Source organism: Macaca fascicularis, chromosome 14 (assembly GCF_037993035.2).
Source record: "Macaca fascicularis isolate 582-1 chromosome 14, T2T-MFA8v1.1".
Classification (NCBI taxonomy): domain Eukaryota; kingdom Metazoa; phylum Chordata; class Mammalia; order Primates; family Cercopithecidae; genus Macaca; species Macaca fascicularis.
This window is the reverse complement of record NC_088388.1, coordinates 13,410,578-13,433,971: the sequence shown is the minus strand read 5'-3', so window position 1 is coordinate 13,433,971 and position 23,394 is coordinate 13,410,578. Positions and strand designations below refer to the sequence as shown.

The 23,394-nt window shown below is 54.5% G+C and overlaps 2 protein-coding genes across 3 annotated transcripts; one reads left to right on the top strand and one right to left on the bottom strand.

Annotated features, from left to right (window-relative positions):
- Positions 1-5,057: 5,057 nt before the first annotated feature.
- Positions 5,058-14,128, top strand: CCDC86 (coiled-coil domain containing 86). Its single transcript, XM_065528130.1, has 4 exons — positions 5,058-5,883; positions 10,924-11,053; positions 12,988-13,062; positions 13,253-14,128. The coding sequence occupies exons 1-4, from the start codon at positions 5,126-5,128 to the stop codon at positions 13,370-13,372; spliced, it is 1,083 nt and encodes a 360-aa protein (XP_065384202.1). The 5' UTR covers positions 5,058-5,125; the 3' UTR covers positions 13,373-14,128.
- Positions 13,980-18,975, bottom strand: PTGDR2 (prostaglandin D2 receptor 2). Of its 2 annotated transcripts, none has more exons than XM_065528129.2 (2): positions 18,817-18,975; positions 13,980-16,780 (listed from the first exon to the last, which is right to left on the bottom strand). In XM_065528129.2, the coding sequence occupies exon 2, from the start codon at positions 16,769-16,771 to the stop codon at positions 15,581-15,583; it is 1,191 nt and encodes a 396-aa protein (XP_065384201.1). In that variant the 5' UTR covers positions 16,772-16,780; positions 18,817-18,975; the 3' UTR covers positions 13,980-15,580. The 2 variants fall into 2 exon arrangements, with proteins under 2 accessions (XP_065384201.1, XP_005577759.3); XM_005577702.5 differs by having other exon boundaries at positions 18,894-18,975.
- Positions 18,976-23,394: the final 4,419 nt, after the last annotated feature.

Genomic DNA, 23,394 nt, shown 5'->3' with positions numbered 1-23,394 from the left:
CTCCTTTCAAGGACCTGAAACTGATAGTGAGCTGTTGGAAGCGTGCAGCACAGATGAGCCTCTGAGATAAGCACACACGATAAGAACTCACACAATCACCCTGGTCCTGTTCCATGTTCTCAGTGGCACCTGATTCAAGGTACCTAGAAGCAGCTCTTCACATGTGCAAAAGAGAAAGTGGGGGTAACTACTGAAGGAGGTGAGCTGGACTCCCAGAGAGGTAAAAACAAAATGCAGCAGGGACAGATGAAGAATCCTGCACTATCCAAGAAAGCCACAGTTCATGTCCAAGATCAGAGCAAGGAGGTGCTGGGAGCAAGGGAGCCGGACAGCCACGGGAACCAGACTGAGGGTTTCAATCAGATGTCCATGGGGTGGCTTGAATGCAATCTTGGCCACACTGATACAGATCATGGAGGAGGGAGGTGACAAATCCACTCAGCTGTCCATGGGGCAGTTAACCTTAGTGCCAGAAGGAGCTCTGGGCCCCACATTCTGGAAGCATTGTAGAGAACTGGTGTCTTTCCCAAAGACTTATCATGTTATGGGAGGAACAGGAGATGCTTAACCTGGATAAAAGACAATTCTGGAAAAGCTACAAGAAAACTGACTTCAAATATTTGAGAGAGCTCTGAGCGAAAGACAGAGCAGCTTGGATCCTTGCGGCACAAGGAAGATTAGCTGAGGCCCAATTGCACCTCCGTGCATCTGGGTCCTGCCTTCACTCCTGCCATGCTCAGCAACATCCTGGTTGCCAATGACACCCCAGACTGAGTCGGCCCCATGTCCCAGTCCTGGGCCTGGTGGAGGTGGAGGTTTAGGGCTTAGAGTCAAGAAGCCCTGAGCTCCGGACTTCACCCTGGACCCTCTCCTCGTGTCACCCTGGCCCTGAAGCGCAGCCTCTCTGGGAGTGGGATTTCCTGGTCAGTAAAATGAGGATGGTCACCCCAGCCCTGTAAGGTCATAATGAGGATCGATTCATTCAACAAACACATATCGAGCACCGCGCTCCTGCTGAACATCACCCTCCCGAACCGCAGGCTGGTCAGTAAAATCAAAAAAACAAAATGTGTTTGTTGAATTGGCCAGGCTGGTCTTGAACTCCCGGCATCCACTGATCCACCTGCCTCGACCTCCCAAAGTACTGGGATTACAGACGTGAGCCACCGCACCCAGCCTCTCAGTTTCTTTATCTGTAAAATGGGAGTAATACCAACTGCACCTGCCTCACAGGATTATTGGGAGAAGCATTAAGACATGGATTTGTACTTGCAGAGTGCTTGAAACAATGCATGGTAAGTGCTCAGTTAACGCTGCCGGTGACCGCCAGGGGCCCTTTCCCTGTCCTTCTCTCAGAGTTGGCTTCTGGAGAAACCCAGCCTGAAACACTGGGGCAAGCAGTGATTGGTCCAGGCATTGTTTCAAGCGCTCTGCAAGTACACCACCACACCAGACTCTTCTGAAAACTTCAGGAGTCTCCTCTGGGCCTCTGCATACCACGTATAATGACAATGACAAACTGAGCTCAGGTGGGAGTAGGGGGTTCTGGGCCAGAGCCCACCTGATGCTGAGGCTGACAAAGTGCCTCCAAGTGTTTGGGGACCCACCCAAAGGCCTCCTCTAAAACACATCTCCCTCTCTCTGGTGAAAACCTGAGATCACCCTCTGAAGTATCTCAGGCAAGGCTAGGCGTTGAACAGAGAGCCTTGGGGACCCAGGTCCCTGACATCTGGGAACTGTCAGACCCTCTCAACCGCAGCACCCCTTAGCTGAGGGGAGGTCAATGACTCAGAGGAGAACACCTGATTCCTATCTTCCGTCCATCTGCCAGCGCTTGGTTTCCGTCAGTCAGCAGATCTCAGGTTACATAAAAAAGCTGGTATTGCTGATTTGGCACATTCTGCACGATGGTGTGTGCCAGGTGGTACCCAGCACCTCCCAGCACACAGACCAGGATCAGTGTGAGGAATAGGCGAGCAGGGCCCACGTGGGGGCAGCTGCAAGGCAGCTAAGCATGCCACCTCTGGAACCACAATCCTGGCTCCTGAATGTGTCGCTGTCTGATTTGGGGCAAGCACCTTAGCCTTCCCATGTCTGTTTCCTTGCCTGGGTAATAGACAGATTTACTGTTAAGAGTTGTGGCTCTGGAATCAGACAGTCTAGTATGGATTTTGCTTCCACCACTTATTTGTTGTGTGAACTTTACAAGTGTCTCAGCCTCTCTGTGCCTCAGTCTTTTTGTTTCTTTCTCTCTCTTTCTTTCTTTCTTTTTTTTTTTTTTTTTTTTTTTTTTGAGACAGAGTCTTGCTCTGTCGCCCAGCTTGGAGTGCAGTGGCATGATCTCAGTTCACTGCAACCTCTACCTCCCAGGTTCAAGCAATTCTCCTGCCTCAGCCTCCTGAGTAGCTGGGACTAGAGGTGCCTGCCACCACGCCCAGCTAATTTTTGTACTTTCAGTAGAGATGGGGTTTTGGGATATTGGCCAGGCTGGTCTTGAACTCCTGGCCGCCAGTGATCCGCCTGCCTCGGCCTCCCAAAGTACTGGGATTACAGATGTGAGCCACCACACACAGCCTCTCAGTTTCTTTATCTGTGAAATGGGAGTAATAACAACTGTACCTGCCTCACAGGATTGTTGGGAGAAGCATTAAGAAATGGATTTGTACTTGCAGAGTGCTTGAAACAACGCCTGGACCAATCATGGCCGGCACCAGTGTTTCAGGCTAGCTTTCTCCAGAAGCCAACTCTGAGAAGAGGATTAAGTACAATATTTGCCTCCTCTGAAAATGACCCCAGCAAGCATCTATAAGAAAATGGGGAAATGAGACAGGGATGAAGCCAAAAGAGGGTGCATGAGCAGGTTACCTTTGTGGGCAATACAAGTTCAATCCTGCTGGGGGACTCTGGGGGCTGCAGAGAAGCCCCTCAGTATCCTACCACCCAAAGGCAAGAAAGCTGGGATGTAGAAAGCGGCAATAAAAGCAAAGGAGCGGCCAGGCACAGTGGCTCATGCCTGTAATCCCAACACTTTGGGAGGCCGAGGCAGGAGGATCACTTGAGCCTAGGAGTTCAAGACCAGCCTGAGCAACACAGGGAGACCCCGTCTCTGCAAAATATAAAAATAGCCCGGCATAGTGGCATGAGCCTGTGGTGCCAGCTACTCAGGAGGCTCAGGAGGATTCCCTGGGGCCTCGGAGGTCAAGGCTGCAGTGAGCTGTGATTGTGCCACTGCACTCCAGCCTGGACAACAGAGCAAGACCCTGTCTCAAAAATAATAATTTTTAAAAGAAAGCAAAGGAGTGTAAGGAGACAGGGTCCCAACAGCAACCACCACACCAGGCTCTTCTGAAAATTTCAGGAGTCTACTCAAGGCCTCTGCACACCATGTATAATGACAATGACAAACTGAGCTCAGGTGGGAGTAGGGGGTTCTGGGCCAGAGTCCACCTGATGCTGAGGTTGACAAAGTGCCTCCAAATGTCAGGGGGACACCCAAAGGCCTCCTCTGAAAAACATCTCCCTCTCTCTGGTGAAAACCTGAGATCACTCTCTGAAGTATTTCAGGTTAGACTAGGATATGATCCAGTCGGCACTGGAGAGTGATCCCTCCAGCTGGGGACAAGAGCTTAGGAGGCAGGGCAAGCCTAGGGGGACTGGAGCAGGGCAGAGGGGCATACAGTCTCCTCCAGCACCCTGGCAATGCCTGCCAGGCTTGGTTCTGAGTGTCGGATCATTGGGATCTCTAGGCAGGGGCAGGGCATTTAAGGAACTGAACAGAACTCACTCCTCTGACAGTTGAGGGGTGGAAGAGCTGGGCGAGAAGGTGTCCCAGCTGCTTCTTCTGTGGACAGCTGCATGGCAGGGGAGGAGTAGCAAGGCAGGCGAAGTCTGCAGGGGTCTCCTTAGCTCGGGAACATGAGGAAGTTGAGGACACTCTGACTCCTGATATTCTTGGACAATTTCCCAGGCCCTCTCGCAAGCCCCCAGCTGGAGAAACAATGGAATGGTTTCAAAAGAAACCACTGGAATGTTGGACAGGGGCCCTGGGACCTCTAATAGCCAACCCCAGGCAGTCCCAATAATCACGCAACTGGGCCGCTTCCAAGATGTTCTTCCTAAGAAGCATGCTGTAAGAAAATCAAAGCCTCACTCCTAGGTCTCACAGGAAGGTCTACACAGCCCGACATTTCCCAATCCCATCTTCTCTAGGCCCTGGGAGGTCCAGAAGGCAACACCTGCTCACTGGTGAGGTCCCAAAGTGCTCAGTAAGCAAAGTACATTTACAGTTGAATAGCAAGGGAAGGGAGGGGAGGCGAGGCAGGTTGACACACGGGCAAAAACCACTGTCTGGGCTGAAAGGAAGATCGGGATGATCCAACCTGTTTCTAGAACTGGGGCAGAAAAAGAGGGACGTGGGAGCGTACGCAGCTGGTCGAGGGCCCAGGTGAGCCACAGGACAAAGGTGCTGCATCTTACTGGTACCTCAGCTTCACTCATAGACGTTGAAAAGGCTGAAAAGGGAGAGCCATGGATTATATACGGAAGCACAGGACGGGAGAAGCAAGAGTGTGAACAATTAACACAGAAAAGACCGATCTTCCACCTCCACGACCCCCAGGTAGCATTCCCTCAGGCTGCTGGGAGAAGGACTCCGACAGGGTCATTTGGGGTGCACGAAGCTGGTGCAAAAACAGGCCCAAGGAGGGCAGGACCCTGCCCAACTGCACCGGAGTTGGCCACAAAACTTCCATCGGGCCTTGCCTAAGGCTCCTCGGACCTTTTTTCAACTCTGTTCTCTCCCTGAAATGGGTCCTCCCACTTTCCCTTTCCTACTTGCTCGCTCTTCTTTCCCCAGGAAACTTTGCAAGAAAGGCAAAAGCGAATCCTAGAAAAAAGACTGGCTCATCAATCACTTAACGAAGCCCGCGCGAATTGCGCATGCGCATGCTGAGCCCCACCCCACCCCACTCCCAGTCCCGCCTCTGCATCCCTCACCAACACGGCCGCCTCAGCAACAGCCCCTCCTGCGCGTCACGGACGTGGCGACTCATGACGTCATAGGAAGGCGCCGGTTGTCGGCGGGGTCTGCACGTGTGCAGGGGTGTGGAAACTTACTCGCTGAGGCATGGATACACCGCTAAGGCGCAGCCGACGGCTGGGAGGCCTAAGGCCCGAATCCCCCGAGAGCCTCACCTCAGTTTCGCGGGTGAGACGGGCCCTTGTGGAGTTGCAGTCGAACCCAGAAGAAACGAGGGAGCCTGGGTCTCCTCCTAGTGTGCAGCAAGCTGGCCTGGGGTCCCCGGAAAGACCGCCGGAGACAAGCCCAGGATCACCCCGTCTGCAACAGGGTGCAGGCTTGGAGTCCCCCCAAGTGCAGCCAGAGCCAGGCCCAGGGTCCCCCCAGCGTCAGCAAGACCTACACCTGGAGTCGCCTCAAAGACAGCCGGAGTCCCGTCCTGAATCCCCACGATGTCAGCCGAAGTCAAGTGAGGAGGCATCAAAGTGTTCTCAGGACCAGGGAGTACTGGCCTCGGAGTTGGCCCAGAGTAAGGAGGAGCTGACCCCGGGGGCCCCCCAGCATCAGCTACCGCCGGGCCCAGGATCACCAGAGCCTTACCCCGGTCAGCAAGCTCCCGGTCCGGAGCCCTCTCAGCCACTACTGGAGCTGACACTCAAGGCACCTGGCTCCCCGCGGGGTCAGCATGAGCCGAGCAAGCCACCTCCAGCTGGGGAGACGGTGACAGGCGGCCTCGGGGCAAAGAAGCGAAAAGGTTCTTCATCCCAGGCCCCAGCGTCCAAGAAGTTGAACAAAGAGGAGCTTCCTGTAATCCCGAAGGGGAAGCCCAAATCGGGGCGAGTTTGGAAGGACCGCTCCAAGAAAAGGTGAAGTAAGGGACAGCTTGGACAGGGGTGGCGTTCTCTATGGTGTTGGGACCCCGCCTTTGCCCTGCTGCAGCCTGGAGAATAGCCCCAGGGTTAGAGAGAGCTCACGTTAGTGAGGGTGTCAGCAAACAGGTAATTACAATCAGAATGTGGTAAAATGACCTGGGATCCCGGAGGGGGGTGGCCAGGCCCTCAAAGATCAATTTCTCTGATGCCTTTCCTCTTCGGGGTCCCTATGGGCCTCTCCTGTAGCACCTCAGTTGTGTATTCGTTCAACAGACATTTACCGTTGTCTGCCCTCTCTAGTGAGTGAGGCAGAAGCAAGTAAACCAGCCATTACTTGATCAAAGCAGTGAAGTCTTCATCCAATATAGTCTGTTACAGTTATTTGCCTTTAAGATGAAAAGTATTACTGAGCACTGATTATATACAGCCTTTCAAACATGGAACAGCACGTATCATCACACTTAATCTGCACATCAGCTCTGTGAAGCAGGTGGTGGTATTCCTGTTTTTTGTGTGAGGAAACCGAGGCTAAATGAGTGGTAGGCACAGGATCTGAGCACAGATCTGATTCCGAAGGCTGTGTGCAAAACTCCTTTACCCAATCCCTGTAGATCCACCTTGAATTGGATTGCAACCTTCTTAAGGGGCAGGCACGAGATCTTTCTTGTCTTTCTGGGCCAAGAGCATAGTAAATGCTCAATGAATGCTTATTTAAGGAAGGAACGAAGTGGCTCGTCTGAAGAAGGAAGAGTTTAGGCCGCCGTGAAGGAGAGGTGTGGGGTTCAGTTCCAATTCAAGCTAATGGGAGCCACAGGGGAGAGTCCGGGATGCATGCCTGTGAGGGGCCATGAGGAAGGGGGGTGTTTTTAGGGAAGAAGCTGACTCTGTGCCAGGCTTCGTGCTAGGCCCTTTTCTTGTACCCTTAAAACCCTAGGCTGTGGGTATTATCCCCCCACCCCTGATTCAACAGAAGAAACTGAGGCTTACAGAGTAATTTATTGCAAGTCTCCCATGAGAGAGACTTTGAAGCTAGAGTGACTGTAGCTGCTGGAGAAGTGGATGATGGCACTACCCCTCTGCCCTGTCCCAGCGGGTCACAGGAGAATGGCCGGGCCATTGATGGCCATGTGGAACTGGAGGAGGCTGGTCCAGGTGGGAAGAGGGTGATGAGCAAGTTGAGCGAGTGAAGCTTGGGTCCTGGTACTCATGCTGCAGGTGAGATGGGCTTGCTGAGCTCAAGGGGGCCCATGCACAGGTGAGGAGAAGGGAGGGGCCCGCACAAGACACAGAATCAGCAGCTGGAGCAGAGTAGGAGGCCACAGATCACTTGACCAAGAAGTCTGGAGAGAGGGTTTGTGGTCTCAGCTCCCTGCCCAACTGCAGACCCTTCCTGACTCACTGTTGCCCACTCAGAGCATGCACTCCAGCCTCCTTAATGAGGCCGGCAGGCCCACCCTCCTCTCCCCTCCATCACTAGAGCTTCCACACTGACGTCCCCTCCATGTTTCCCCCGTGTGTGATGCTGCCTCCTTCCTCAGCGCCTTCACACGTGCTGTTCCCACTGTTTGAAAGGCTCTTCCCTTGGCCAGTCCCCCACTCATGTTTCAGGGCTCAGTTCAAATGTCACCTTCTCTGAAAAGCCTCTCTGGCTTATCCAGTGAGGGTTAAGTCCCCGTGCTTTATGTTCTCATCGTGTGCTGTCCTTCTCTTTTGTAACACCTCTGTTTGCACAAATGCTTATTTATTTCCGTGATTCTTATTGACTGCCTGTTATCCTTTAAACCAGAGGCTCCATGAGCGTGTGAGAGTGGGGACTTACCTCTCATGACTAGATCCCCCAGAGCCCAAAGCCGGGCAGGCACTAAGCTGAACAAGTGGATGAATGAGGACAGAAGGTGGTTCGTTCATTCATCAACCAGTTGCTCAGATCTGGGGTAAACATGGCTGTGAACAAAAAGCCTCTGCTCTCCTGAAGCAAACGTTGTAATTGTGGGAAACGGATCAAGAACAAGTACACACATGATACGTCTGGAATAAAGACTTCCAAGAAAAATAAACCAGGATAGGGACCAGAGAATAACAGGGAGGGCTGGGTATTGTCACAGTGGTCAGAGATGGCCTCGCAGATGAAGAGGCCTGAGCAGAGGAAGCCAGGCAGAGATCTGGGGAAACAGTATCCAGGCAAGAGGAAAGGGAAGTTCAGAGGCATTGGGGCTGGAGCAAGCTCCCGCTTGAGAAGTATTCCAGAGGTCTTGCTACTGGAATGAGGGGGAGAAGGGGAAACAGTAGGAGATGAGGTCAGAGAGACAGCAGGGCCTGGTGACCCCTGCAGGGACTCCAGCTTTCCTGAGTGAGCTTGGGAGCCATGGAAGGGTGTCAAGCAAAGGAATGAAATGGCCTGACTTGTGAGATCAGCCTGGCTACTGGACACAGACATAGGCCGGCAGGGGTGAAGGCAGGGAAACCCACAAGGAGGCTGTTGCAAGAGAACTAAAACAGCTTCAGAAGCTGCAGGCAGGTCTGTGGAGAGGGGCCCCGCAGGGCCACTAAATGAATGTTTAGGATCTTTGAGGGAGCAGCTTCAGTGGGTGGTGAGTGAACCGGGAGATGGATGGGAAGCAGCTCCTGCTGCAGGGAGGAAGACAGCCACAGCTGGGAAAGCGTGTGTGCTGAGGGAGACCTGGCTGCAGCCCTGCCTTCATGCTCATGCCAAACGCCACCTTCTCCGTAGTGCCCCTCGGGCAAGCTGTCTGACTTCTCTGAGGAGTAGCGTTTATGGAGCACCTATTATGTGCTCCATAATAGGTTTAAATCTCCTACCACCCTTTGGGTTAGGAATGATTCTCATCTCCACTGGAGAGGATGCTGAGACTCAGAGAGGCTACCTTGCTCAAGGTCCCCCAGGTGGTAAGTGGTTGGACTTGGAACCCAGGCCTGAGTTCCTTCAGTACACAGGTAGAACCGATGGTCTGGAACTGCCCTGCCTCAGTACCTTAGCTGCCAGCCACATGTGGCTATGTAAATTTAAATTAATTAAAATTAAATAAAATGTACGATTCAGTTTCTCTATCAACACCAACCACATTTCTAGCGCTCAGCAGCCACCCATGACTAGTGGCTACCTTATTAGACGGTGTCAATGTGGAATGTTTGCACCATCACAGAAAGTTGTTTGACAGCCCTGCTCTACAGAGATGCAGCGCTGTGTCCTGTGGTTCTGTGTGTCTCTAGGCTCCCACCACCTTGTCCCTTCAGGGTTCTTGTACCCCAGCTTGGGAAGCCCAGCTTTACAGTTATGGGGGAGGTCCATGTGGCACCCCATTCTTAGTGCTTAGGAGGCCAGGCCTTCAGTGGCAGGGCCCTGGGAAAGGGAGAAGGAAATCAGGGAGCTGGTGGCAGGACTTTGAGAAGGGGAGAAGGAAATCAGGGAGCTGGGGCCAGAAGTCGTCCGAGGGACACCAAAATGGGCCTTGAATCTAAAAGAGAAAGGCCTAACTTCAGTATGCGGAGGCCACCAGACACTTCTTTGCATTTCGTTTTTACTTTTTTTGAATGGAAATTTTCAAGCATACAAAGAGAGAGCAAAGCTCTCAAGTCCCCATTATCAGCATCAACACAGTTCAGCATTTTACTAGTCTAGTTTCATCTTTGATCCTCGGCTCTTTTTTTTTTTTTTTTTTGAGACGGGGTTTCATTCTTGTTGCTCAGGCTGGAGTGCAGTGGGCGATCTCGGCTCACCGCAACCTCCGCCTCCCGGGTTCAAGCGATTCTCCTGCCTCAGCCTCCTGAGTAGCTGGGATTACAGGCATGCGCCACCATGTCCAGCTAATTTTGTATTTTTAGTAGAGACAGGGTTTCTCCATGTTGGTCAAACTGGTCTCGAACTCCTGACCTTAGGTGATCCTCCCGCCTCAGCCTCCCAAAGTGCTGGGATTACAGGCGTGAGCCACCACGCCCGGCCGATCCTTGGCATTTTTTTTCCCTGAAATATTTTAAAGTACATCCTAGATATATCATCCCATTCATAAATCCTTATAGTATGCATTCTTATGGAGATGAGCTCAGTTCTCCTGTAACTCTAAAATCATCGTCGCTCTTTTCAGATTTCCCTGAGAGCCCTGATGCACACTCCGTCTCCAACTGGGGGAAGAGATTCTTGTTTTCCTTTTTCTTTTTTCTTTCTTTTTTTTTTTTTTTTTTTTTGAGACAGAGTCTTGCTCTGTCACCCAGGCTGGAGTGCAGTGGCGCGCGCTCTGCTCACTGCAAGCTCCACCTCCCAGGCTCAAGCAATTGTTGTGCCTCAGCCTCCCAAGTAGCTGGGATTACAGGCGTACACCATCACATCCAGCTAATTTTTGTATCTTTAGTAGAAACTTTAGTAGGTTTTAGTAGGCTTGGTAGGTTTTGCCATGTTGGCCAGGCTGGTCTCCAACTCCTGGACTCATGTGATCCGCCCACCTTGGCCTCCCAAAGTGCTGGGATTACAAGCATGAGCCACCGCATCCAGTCTTGGCGGGGAAGATTCTGAATCATTACCCAGAACTCTAACCACTCACATTGCTCTCAACTGGAATGGGCCGCCTCCATAGGGGGTGAGCGCCCCACCTCCAGAGGCATTCACATCCAGGCCAAATGCGCTTGGCGGAAGCAGCAGAACTTTACAGCAGGGGGCGCGTAGCCTGGACTCTGCAGTCGCTGACAGGGTTCGAGTCCTGACTGCCACTTAGGAACAAGGTATCTTTAGTCAGCTATTTAACCTCTCCGCACCTTGGCCTGCTCTTCCGTAAGTGGAGAAGACAGGAGTACCCACCTCAGAGGCATGTAGCCAAGGCTTGAGAAATGGCAGCCAGCACAATCCGGGTTCCCTCCCACCCCAAGTTTCTGCAGACCTGGAGGGCTGCCTGTCGGGCCATCAAGGAGGTGGTTCTGCCTGGCCTCTGGGGAAGAAGGTCCAGAGCCTACGGCTGAGAAGAGACAGGGCATGGGTGGCGCTCGCCCCACAGACCCTGTACGCACCCACTCTCCCCCTTTCAGATTCTCCCAGATGCTTCAGGACAAGCCCCTGCGCACGTCGTGGCAGCGGAAGATGAAGGAACGGCAGGAGAGGAAGCTGGCCAAGGACTTTGCCCGTCACCTGGAGGAGGAGAAGGAGAGGCGCCGCCAGGTGAGGGCCCAGCCAGGCTGAGCTGGTGTCTGCTGGTACAACCTGAGGCGGGAGCTTCCACGGGTGCCTGGGGGAGGCCGACTTGGTTAAGAAACGTTCTTGAATCTGAAGGCCCCAGGGAGGAAGGGCACCTGGCCAGAAGCAGAAGTGCAGTCTGGGACCACAGGGCAGGGAGGCCCAGGGGACCATCCAGTTTAGCCTGGGCTGCTGAGAGAGCCTCAGGGACAGGGACGGAGGGGGAGGACCAGCAGCAGGCCATGGGGAGAGGCCCAGGAGGAAGCCCTGGGGGGTAGGGCCATCAGTGAGATGGGGTCGAGGGCCCTTTGCTGGAACCTACTCACTTGGGAAGGGCTTGCAGATTGGAAATCCATGTCCCCGGTATGGCTGCTGTCATTCTCCAAGCAGCAGCCCCCACACCTCTCCTCCACTTCTGTCCCCTGTCACCCATCCCGGAGCCAGGAAGCCCCTGTAAAGGGTCACAGCCTCACCCACATCTCCCAGGAACTTTTCAGCGGGGGGCGGGGGTGGGGGTGAGGGTGGGGGCGGGGGTGGGGGTGGGGGGTGGGGGCGGCAGTGGGGGTAGGGGGGCGGGGGTGGGGGTGGGGGGAAGAGGCCATGCTTAGCAGGCAGCATGCAGAGAAAGCGGGGTGGCATTGGTCAGCACCTGCCCCCCAGGGCAGAGACATCAGCGGGAGGTTCTTCCTCCACTCCTCTAATGACCCCAGGGGTGTAGGAGGAGTGCTGAACGGGATTCAAACAACTCATCCCTAGCCCGTGCTCCCAGCCTGGCCACTGAGGAAAGCGGTGGGCCAGTCACTCAGTCTCTGTCCCCTGCTTTAAGTCACCCCAGCTCAGCTTACAGCTGACATCCGAGGAACGGTGTGTCTGCCACTGTATACTGAGGCCTTATCTCTTTTCCTGTGTGGCCCTGGCTCCCTCTTGGGCAAGATAGAGCTGCCGTCTCACTTCTCACGGTCCTCTGCAAAGGTACTCCTGCCCAGCCCAGGCCTGCCTTGACCACAAGAGGCCACGGCTCACTTCTCCTTCCTCCCCCAGGGCCTAGGCCACCCCTGCTACCCCAAGTCACCAAAGCCAGCAGAGACCCCTAACCATGCAGCAGCCTTGGAGCCGACGTCCCCACCCTGGCCTTGCCGAGGGACACAGTCAGCATGGCCAGAGAGCACTGGGCTTCCCCTCCCAAGACAGACTCCATCGAGAGTCTCAGTGTGCCCAAGGAGCTAGGGGCTGCTCCAAGCCCTGCATGTGCATTCCCTCAATGATTTCTCAAAACTATCTTACAAGGTAGATACTGTGGTCACTGTCACTTTAAAGATGGAGAAGCTGAGGCACAGACTTTGCTAAGGTCATCTGTTTAGGAAATAACAGGATCAAGATTCGAACCCAGCCCAGATAGCTCCAGAGCCTTTTCTGTGCAGTACAGCCCCTCCCCAGCCCCACACCTGCGAAAATCTCAGGGACCCAGCCCTCACCCCTACCTGGCATTCTGCTGCAGCGGGACTCCAGGGGAAGAGGGGGGGACCGTCCAAGAGGGTGGGAATGGGGGAAGGGCCAGCACCCCTTTCTCCCTTGGCAGTTGATGAGGGTGGCCCAAGGGACCACTGTCTGCATGTGCGTGAATCTCTAGGTGGGCACCCCCCATATCTCAGCCCCTGTTCTCAGTTGCCTGTCCCGTACCCACCTCCCAACGTGCTGTCAGGAGCTTGCACCACAGTGGGCCCCTGGCACTGGCCCCTGGCACTAGACCGTGGCACAGGATTGCTCCTGCTGGCCCTCCACCCACACATCACCAACCTGGAGCCTGGTTTAGAGGGCCTTTCCCCTTGTGGGAATTCTGCCGGCTCGCACTCTTCTGGGGTCTGGGAGACCAGGGCCGCCTCCGCTCCCCGACTCAAATCCCCTTCTGCATGTTCCAGGAGAAGAAACAGCGCCAGGCCGAGAACCTGAAACGCCGCCTGGAGAATGAGCGGAAGGCAGAAGTCGTCCAAGTGGTGAGTGTCTCGTTTTCCCCCCTTGCCTTTCTGCCCCGCTTGGGGGTGCAAACCAGGGCCTCGACCCCTGCCTCATGTGCCCCCACTGTCATGCTGTGACCTCAGGCCCCTGTGGGGCAGCTTCCTCTCCCTTGGGAATTTGGACCAAGGCTGCAGCCACACTAATGCCCTCCCCTCATACCATCCCCAGATCCGAAACCCCGCCAAGCTCAAGCGGGCAAAGAAGAAGCAGCTGCGCTCCATTGAGAAGCGGGACACCCTGGCCCTGCTGCAGAAGCAGCCGCCCCAGCGGCCAGCAGCCAAGATCTGAGCTCAGGACAGCCCGAGGCCTTCCATGGCCAACAATCATGTCAGACACAGCACCTCAGGCCGCTGCTCAGACGCCTCTGCTGGAGCCAGCACTCCAACCCCGTGGCTGCAGAACAGGGACCCCACCTCGACCGGGGCTCCTCGGCCTTTGAAGGCTTCCAGGCAGGTCTGTGTGGGACAGAAGCCCAGAGGGGACCTGGGACCTGGCAGAGATGGGGGCGGGAAGAGATTCAGCCCCCATCCCTCCTTCCTCTCCTCCAAGTGCCTTCAAACCAAGAACAGCAATTCTTCTGGTTCCTCAGTGAGTTGGTGGCTGCCAGGTGACTCCCCCAGCGGTGTATGCCCTTTCTCAGCATGCTAGGTCCATCCCAGGCCTGGAGGCTGGCAGTTGGGAACCCAGCTTCCCCCCACACCTTCCCAAAGACTGCTCTGAGCACCTCCACACCCCACTGGCTCTGTCCCCAGCAAACTGAATCCGGCTCCTCTCCACTTTTCAACACTGAAAGATTAAAATGGTGAGGTTGCGGGGAGCAGAGTTTTTCCCCAGTACCTCCTTTTCCAAACCAGACTCTGCAGAAGCCCCAGAGAATCTGACTAACTCATGCCTGTCCAGTCTACAGCAAAAATGTTTATTGAGTGCCTATTGCATACAGGCACAATCCTAGGCACCAGCAAATACAGACAATAGACCAAAGTCCCTGCCCTCGAGAAGCTTTCATTCTAATGGAGAGGAAACATAATAAACAAACAAAATGCACCACGTGTCCAATGGGGGAAGTGCTATGAGTAAAGGGGGAAGGGATAGGAGGGAGCAGGGGTGAGGTGTCAATACAGGGTGTCAATACAGCTAGCTGGGCACCTCACTGTTCCCTTTGCTCAACGCCTGCTGTGGGCCAGGCCTTCAGTGACCCTGGCTTTGGTGGCAGAAAAAAATACAGGACCAAGATCTCAAGAGTTTCTCATCTGCTTCTTCCACTGACGTTTCATCCACCAAGCAGAATTCACTGGCGCCAGTTTTTCAGTCCCTGGGCCGCAGAGCTCACACCCAGCAGTCTCTGACCCCAAGTCCATGGCAGATGGAGGAATGAGACGCGGTGCAGTGGAAGTGGTAGGTCAGAAATGCAAGTTACCCCTTCCACCCACAAATGGGAAATGGTAGCTGCCCAGCCCCATGCAGCCTGGAGGCGGGGGCTGCACAGATCTTGGGATTACCAGTGCCCAGAGGATACCCAGTGGTATCCCACAGAATACCAGGCCTGCAGGGAGGCTGGTCAGCTCAGCTAAGAAATGACACGTGCTGTAGTCTCGGAGTTGCTGTGCCCATTCAAATTCTAAAGACCGAAGACAGTCATTTCCCCGGTTGGATTTGATTAGCCCCAGGTTTCCCGAGTGCTTGACCACGCCATCCCCTGCTGCTTCTGCCTTGGAAGCACTTTGGGCAGTGCTGGGTCGCAGGGTAGCATCTTAGGTCCCTCCAGTAAGTCAGAGAATGTCCTCGCTCACCAGAGTCATTGAGCATGTGATGCCTAGGGTTACAGTGCAGACCCCTGTGGTCCTTAGTCCTGAAACTGGGCACATCACTTAACCTCCCTGAGCCAGAATGTGCTCAGCTGTAAAGACTGGCTAATAGAAGCTGCTCCTTAAGATTGTGGGATAAAGCGTCTAGGGCAGTAAGCACTGGCTAAATAAAGAGGGCCGACTGGAACAGTGCTTCTCAAACCTTGCCTCTCTCTTCTCCAAAAATGCATAGCTGGTTTAACATAAGACTCCCTCTCTCATCATCTGGTAAAACTGAGCTCCAGGGAGACGCCCGTGTGCCCTTCCGACTCCACAGCCCTAGTGTGGGAAGTCTATTACGAGTTTCACTTTGTGTTACTCCAGGCCTCCTCTGTGAACCTGCCACACTGGCTTCGCGGCCTGGGAGCTTGTTAAATGCAGACTCTCAGCACCCGGCCCCGGCCTCCTGAATCAGCCTGCACTTAACAAGACCCCCGAGGTTTTTCACAGGCTCATCAAAGTTTGAGAAGCACTGCTTTAACTCACTGTTTCTGAAAAAGATTCAGAGTCTCCCGGGGCGCTTTAAAATGCATATGCCTGGGTCCCGCCCCCTCCGACTTTGATCACTACAGCTGGAGTCCGGATATCAAGTTGAACCGCAGTGCCCTGGTGATGCTTTCGCGTGTGAGCGCTGCCCTACCCGGGCCGGGTTCTAACTCGAGGTGCTGCTCAGCGCCCGGTTCAGGGGGCCCCTCTGCGGGGACGCTGCGCAGCCGCCCAGCAGCCAGCCGAAGAGGCGCGCGGGGCCCCGCCGTTCCTCGGGGCGGCTGCTGAGAGCTAAGGAGGAGGCCGAGCGGGCCGTGGAGGGGGTGCGGCGGCGGCGGCGGCTGCTTCCCGCGCCACCCAGCTCGCTGTCGTCCACCAGCACGCTCTCCAGCACCGTGCGCAGCGAGCGCCGCAGCTTGCGCAGCATGTCGGGGCAGGTGAGCACGTAGAGCACCGGGTTGGCCACGCTGTTGAAGAAGGCCAGGCTGGTGACGAAGGGCAGCCCGCGCCACACAAGCGGCCGCAACCCGGGGTTGGCGTGCGCCCGCGCCTCCAGCAGGCTGAACACGTGGTAGGGCCCCCAGCAGAGTGCGAAGGCCGCCACGACGGCCGCCACCAGGCGCACAAAGCGGCCGGGCCGCCGGCGTCCGCGGTGCTGCAGTCGCAGGCTCACGGCCGCATGGCTCGAGGCGATGATCGCCAGCGGCACCAGGAAGGCCAGCAGGAACTTGCTGACTGCCAGGGCCACCTGGCGCGAGTTGCACGTGGCGTCACGGTCAGGCCCCGGGTTCAGGAGCAGCACGTTGTAGTAGCACATGATGCGCCCGTCCAGCCGTGAGATGGTGTCCCGGAACACGAAATAGGGCACCGTGTTGAGCACCGCTAGTGCCCAGAGCACCAGGCAGACTTTGTGCGCTGCGGCCACGGTGCGGTGGTTCTGCGCCCACACCGGCCACACCACCTGCAGGCAGCGGTCCAGGCTGATGGCGCTGAGCAGGAAGCCGCTGGCAAACATGTTGAGAAAGAAGATGGAGGAATGCAGTTTGCAGAAGGTGGTGCCCAGCTCCCACGAGTGGCCCACGGCCAAGAAGTAGGTGAAGAAGGGCAGGGAAGCAGAGGCCAACAGGTCAGACAGTGCCAGGTGTAGCACCCAGGTGGTGACCACGGTCTGGCGCATGCGGCAGCCCACCACGAAGAGGATGACTCCGTTCTCCACCAGGCCCAGCAGCGAGGCCAGCCCGTGCAGCAGCACGGTCGCGTGGTCGATGTAGCGGATGCTGGTGTTGCTGTGGCTCCGGAGATGGCTCATCTCCTCTAGGATGGGGCAGAGCGGCTTCAGCGTGGCGTTGGCGGACATCGTGGGGTTCTGCAGTGGAAGGAAGGAGGTGCCTAGGTTGGCAGTGCAGGGGCCACGGGGGAACCAAGAGAGAGGCCTGGGGTGGGACCGTCCCCAGGAGATGCCAATGTGACCCAGGAATATATTGGGCGGTGGGGGCGGGGGGAGTAACATCCCAGCATTGCTGTGCCTGGGCAAGTCATTTAACCTTCCTGAGCCTTTTTCTGAATCTAAAACTTGGATGTCAGTCATAACAGCACCTAGCTCATAGAGTTATTGGGAGCATTAAATGAGTTACTACATAAAAGCATTTAGAACATGGCCTGGCACACAGCAAGCGCTGTATCAGTGTCATTGTGATGACTATGAAGCAAACGGTCTAGGATCACACAGAGAAATAGGAACAAGGTCAGGCCCACAGGACTTCTTTTTCCAATCCCCAGAGCACTGGCGGGTGAAGGAGTCCCCACAACTAGGGCAAGAGGGTCCTGCTGGCCTGGGGGATGGAGATGCTGCCCCTTCCCACCCACGGCACCCCCAGACCTTGCTCCGTGCAGCTCCCCGCACTCAGTGGTGGCTGGTTAGATGTGTTGACTGTGAACAGTGGAACCAGCCCCTCCTCTGATAGTTGGAGAGGAAATAAGATAAGAGCCAGGAGAGCTGGGTAGGAGGAACTCCCACATGGGGCTCTGCAGGCCCAATGGGGCCAAAAGATCTCTCCCCGCTCAGGAGCAGCCACAGCAGCGCTCTCTGCCCTGTTCATTCGCTTACTCCCCCGCGCACTCATCCAGAAATAAGACGTGCATGCTCACATCCTCATTGAAAGCCTGAAGACCATCTGATGTGAGGCTGGTCAGGGTCAGTGAGGGCTGAAGAAATTGCATGAGGCTCCATGCAGGAGGCAGGGGGCAAGTAGCCAGGGACAGGGACTCGGGTTGTCCTGGGCACCAGTGACACTCCAGGTACTATGGTAGGTCCTTCAATAGGTGCTGTCTTTCTGGCTCTAGAAGAATGGTGCTAGTACTCCATCCCATTTTACAGATGAGAAAACTGAGCCTCAAGTGGTTAAATAACTGGCCCAGAGCCACCCAGACAGCACAAACATGTGGAGGAGCAAGTTTCATGCTCAGCCTGTGCTCTTTCCTCTGCCCCTGTTCCAAGGAAGAGAGGATGGAGGAGGAAGAAGGAAAGTGGGAGAGGGGAGCAATGGTCTTTAGTACTCATCTTTCTAGGGAAAACACTGTTGGCCAGGATGAGAAAACCCACTCCCTTCTAGAGACCACAGTCCTCTCTAGGGTGGGGTCCTGGGTTATCAAACTAGAATTTTGCTGGCAGATGAGCCCCTTGGAGCTGGGAATCTGCAGGTAGATGGAAAAGGAGCCTGTGCTACCTGAGAATGGGCACTTCCTAGGCTTTAGAATATGCAGAGCAGTTACTCTTGCAATGGACCTATGAGACCCCATTTTTCAGAAGAAACTGATGAAGGTCAGAAAAGCACAGCAACTTGCCCCGCATTCCTCAGCAGCAGCGGTGGGGCTGGGACTTCACTCCCAGCAGACAGCCAAGTGCCACCCACTGTCTGCCCTGAAACATTCCCTGCAGACCAGCTGCTGCTTCTCCAAGTCCCATGGGGATGATCAGAGAGCACAGTCCTGCCATCCTTGGGAACCACCAGATCAGTCCTTCTGACTCAATAGAGACAGCCCCCGGCCTCCCAAGATTCTCAGGAGCCCAGCAGCTAAGGTCCAGCTTTGGCAGGTGAAAAAAAAAAAAAAAGAGGCGGCCAGAGAGTGCAAGCTGTGGGAGTCCAAGACCTGGGTTTGAATCCCAGCTCCTCGGCTTCCTGGCTACGTGACCTTAGGCCAGTTACTTTAAGCCTGCTGGTGTCATCTTCCCACCCAGACTGCTTGTGAATATTGACAGACAGTTGAGTGGTTTCTCTTGGTACCTGACATCTAGTTAATGCCTCAAAGAAGCTAGTCCTTCCCTCCTCTGAGCACCAAGTCCCCCTCCAATCTTTGGTAAACTCAGCCTTCTGCCAATCTAGCTGGTAACAGCCCTCTCACCTGGTAAAACTTTGCCTTCTCCTGTGGGTCCAGAGAGGGCCCTAGGCCGCTCAGCCCCTGGGCCACTGCCTCCTTACCTGGGTACAGAGGGAGCACAGGATTCCAGCCCCGGAGGCAGTCAGCTCCTGACAGCAGCTAGACAAGAGGCAGCAGGCAGACAGAGGTGGGAGACGGAGGCTGAGAGAGGAAATAGCTGTCAGCCCCAGTGCATGTGTGTTTAGGGGTGGGGTGTGGGGAGGCGGGGACAGCTAGAGAGTGAGTTGTCACGGGAGTTCGAGTAGCATCAGTCTCCATCAGTGCCGGCAGCCCCTGCTCCACCCACCCCTGCTTCATGAAAGAGACTGCAGAAGCCCAGAGGGCAATGCAAGTGCACGTGACAAAATCAATGTGTGCAAGAGAGTGTGAGCCCCAGTGTGCCTAGGGCTGTGCTTTTGAGAGTGACCAGCGTGTAGGATAAGTGCGTGAGAAGGAGCATGTCTCATCCATCTGTCCACTGTGCCTGGGCTGCCATCTCCTGACACCAGAATCCTCAGAGAAGAAACCCCTCCAGTTCTGCCGCGTTTCCCGGGCAGTGTGGGGGCCTGTCCATTAGGGACCCGAGGGCCCTAAGGCCAGGAAAGCACAGTGGGGTAGTGGAGGCAGTGGGAAGAACGCAGGCCAAGAGGTCAGTCATTTCTGTTTGCTGAGCCTGGGGTTGTCATCTGTGAGCGGGAGCAGTGACATCTGCCTTACAGTCTATGGTAAGGGTTGAATGAGGTGGATTCCGCAAAGCTCACGGCACACAGTAAGTGCTTATAAAAATCAGCTTCCTTCCCCTCTGAGGGAAAAATGAATGTAGGCTCTAAGGCAAAGGTCATATAGCTTTTATTTAAAACAGGCTCAATTTTGAGAGGCCGAGGAGGGTGGATCACTTGAGGTCAGGAGTTCAAGACCAGCCTGGCCAACATGGCAAATCCCCCGTCTGTACTAAAAATACAAAACTCAGCCGGGCGTGGTGACATAAACCTGTAACCCCAGCTACCTGGGAGGCTGAGGCATGAGAATCACTTAAACCCGGGAGGTGGAGGTTGCAGTGAGCCGAGATCACGCCACTGCACTCCAGCCCGGGCAACAGAGTAAAACTCCATCTCAAAAAAAATGGAAATTTAAACAAAACAAAAAAAAAACAAAAACAAAAACAGAAAAAATAAAAATAAAAAAAGGCTCAAAACCCTAAGATAAGAGAAGTTTACATTTCATTGTTCCTTAACTCCTTACTCTCATTTGCTGACCAAGCCTCCTGGGGTCAGGACCATCCCTTCAACCTCAGCATCTCAGCACCTAATGGATACTCATTAAAACATGTTAAGAACTCAATATCCCTGTATCAAGGCAAGGGCACCTCCCATGGGATGGACCGCACAAGCATCTTCCATTGAGGCCTAGGCTTAACGCAGAACCTGATGCGTAATACACTCTCGCTGAGAGGCTACCATCATGAGTGGAAAATGAGTCAAATTCTATGCCCTTGTGATAGGGATAATACATCTCATTGGAGCCCAGTATGGCAGATCAGTAAGAGCCTTGGTGATCCAAATCATTAGCAATATGAAAACGTTTCCTCTCCCCCAGGTCCAGGAGGGCTTGATTTCCAAAGACAAATGCCTGCGGCCCTTCAGAGAAAATAGGTGGGTGATTCCATTCTGCTTGGGGAAAGGGCCCTCTTTTCCACCCACCCCCGACGCCCAACCCACTGAAACACAGACAAGGCCATGTGTGCCGTGTCTGCGCACGAAGAGTGTCAGGCTGTGGTTAAGCCCAGGGACTCTGGGGCCACTGCCAGTGTCTGGATCTGGCACACTCACTCCCCAGCTATGTGATCTTGGGCAAGTAACTTCACCAGTAAAAGATGAACTTTAAATGGTGGTCCTTCTGCACAGTCCCACCCTCAAAGGACGGGAGTTGGAGCCCAGATTTCTCTTTGGACTAAGAAAAAGAATCACCCCTTCCCCACCACCCCACCCCACAGACACATCTCAGCACCAGGGCATCAGGCTTGAGATAAGGCACAGCCCTTCCTCTGGATCTCAGTCCACCCTTGCCCCCTCCACTGGTACCCTTGTGCAGTGAACATTCTGCACAACCTCTCCTGGCAGCCCTGCTGAGGTTCTTCTTTTCTGGCTAAAAAAACCCTTACTCCTCTGCCCCTTCTCAGTCCTTGTTTCCAGTCCTGTAATCACTGTAGTGGCTCACGTCCAGACCTCTCTAAAGAAAACTTACTACTAAGTAAACAAAAAAAGCTACTAAGCTTCACAGAGTTACCAAAACAAACCAAAAAAGGTATTCCAGATAAGCAGGGCCCAGAGGAATTTTCTGAAGAAGAGCCGTGTCCTGCCTTATCCCATGCGCTGTGTCCCCCAGGACTGGGAGAAAGATGCAAGCTACGCTCAGGCTCAGGCCTTAGTCCCTAAAGCACAGCCTCCTCCAAGGCCTGGAACTTAACGTCAGAGCCAGTAAGAGCGGAAGTCGGGTCCCTCGCTGCCTCAGCACCACCTTCTGCCGTGGAGGAGACGAATCTGAGCCTGGCGCTTCCCGCCACACGGACCTCTGCTGCGTCTCTGCTGCCCATGGGAGCTGTCCAGATTCCCAACCTAGCAGGATCCAGTGCACCAACCACCAGTCCCTGCACCCCCTTCCTCATGTCCACAGCTACCCCATCCTTTCTTTCCCCACCTCCATGCCTTGGCACGTGCTGTTGGGAGTGCTTCTTCCCCTCCATGATTCAGCCTGCAGGGCCTCTTTCTGAGACCATCAATGTCACTAGATATTCAGAGGATACTTACAGCATCAGTGTTTAACAAATACAGTCAAGAGAGCAAAGGAACGGAGAAGGGGCCAATGGAGCCCTCAGGCATAGGCCCAGCCCAGATGGGCTCTCTTCTCCCTCTAGCCCTGCCTTAGGAGGAGGGTTTTTAATGTTCCCTTCTGGCCACTTTAAAGAAGTCAGTCAAACAGGAAGTGAGATGCAGGGCAGGAAGCAGGGTGAGGCCTGCCCTGGGATCCTCCGGCCGGCCGCTTGCTCGGAGGCCCTCAAGCCACCGACACCCAGTAGAGGAGTAGCATGGCAGGGCCCCACATGATACCTTGAGGAGGCCCAGGTTGAGTTCCCTGGTGCCACCATCACCTACAGGACTCCTCCCATGGCCAACAAGCTCCTCGGTGATCCGGTCCCATCCAAGCCTCCCCCCGTATTGCTGCCACTCCCTAGTGGCATCCTGTCATCAGCCAGCACCCATCACTGTCCCCTCCTGTCCTGTGCACACCAGGCTGTTTCTGTGCCCTGGCTTATGCTGTTTGTGCTCTGCTCTGGAATGGCTTTTCTTCCCTTGGACTCTCAGTGAACTCCTATTCATCCTTCAAAACCCTGGTTAGAGGTTGCCTCCTCTGGGAAGACTTTGCTGATTCTCTCAGACAGACCCACATGCTGTCCCTCCCTCCCACATCTCCACTTCACTTGACCCATAGCCTCCTTGTCCTCCCTGGTAACTCTTGTTCACACAACTGTTCACCACCCTTATGAGCCACCTGAAGACAGAGACTTATTCCGATTTTATCTCCTCACCTCCAAAGGCAAGCAGAGGGCCTGACACATGAGAGGGGTCCCAAAAAATATTTGCTAAACAGAATGAATCTCTAAAATTGACTTCCATGTGCAGACCCCAAAGCACCCCAGTCCCTCATGGTGACCCATTCTGGGACCTTTACTTTTTTTTTTTTTTTTTTTTTTGAGACTGAGTCTCGCTCTGTTGCACAGGCTGGAGTGCAGTGGTGCTATCATGGCTCACTGCGACCTCCACCTCCCAGGTTGAAGCGACTCTCTTGCCTCAGCCTCCCAAGTAGCTGAGACTACAGGTATGCGCCACCACACCCGGCTAATTTTTGTATTTTTAGTAGAGAAGGGGTTTCACCATGTTAGCCTGGCTTGTCTCGAACTCCTGACCTCAGGTGATCCGCCTGTCTCAGCCTCCCAAAGTGCTAGAATTATAGGCCTGAGCCACTGCGCCTGGACCCATGCTGGAACCTTTCTTACCCACGGTCTGGTGCAATTCTCCATGGCTCTGTCTTCACCTGCAGTGGGTACAACCTCGGGGACTGACAGCTTTATAGTAGGAAGGAAGACAAGAAGGCAGAGCAGGCAGAGGCAGCCCTGGCCTGGGCTCAGGCCCACACATGTGCCAGGCAACCTTCGCAGAAACAACAGTGGTGTATTTGTTTCCTAGGGCTGTCAGAACAAACTACCACAAACATGGCGGTTTTAAACAACAGACACTTATTCTCTTACAGTCTGGAAGCCAGAGTCCGTAATCACATGTCAGCACTTCCTCCAAAAGCTCTAGAAAAGGAGCCTTTCTTGGCCCTTCCAGCTTCTGGTGTCCCCAGGCGTCCCTTGGCTTGCGGCTGCATCACTGCAATCTCTACCTCCTCTTCACCCGGCCTTCCCCCTCCCTCTTTTCGTGTGTCTCTCACAGAGTACTGGTCACTGGACTTAGGGCTCATCTGGATCATCCAGGGTGCTCTCATCTTGAGATTCTTAAATCA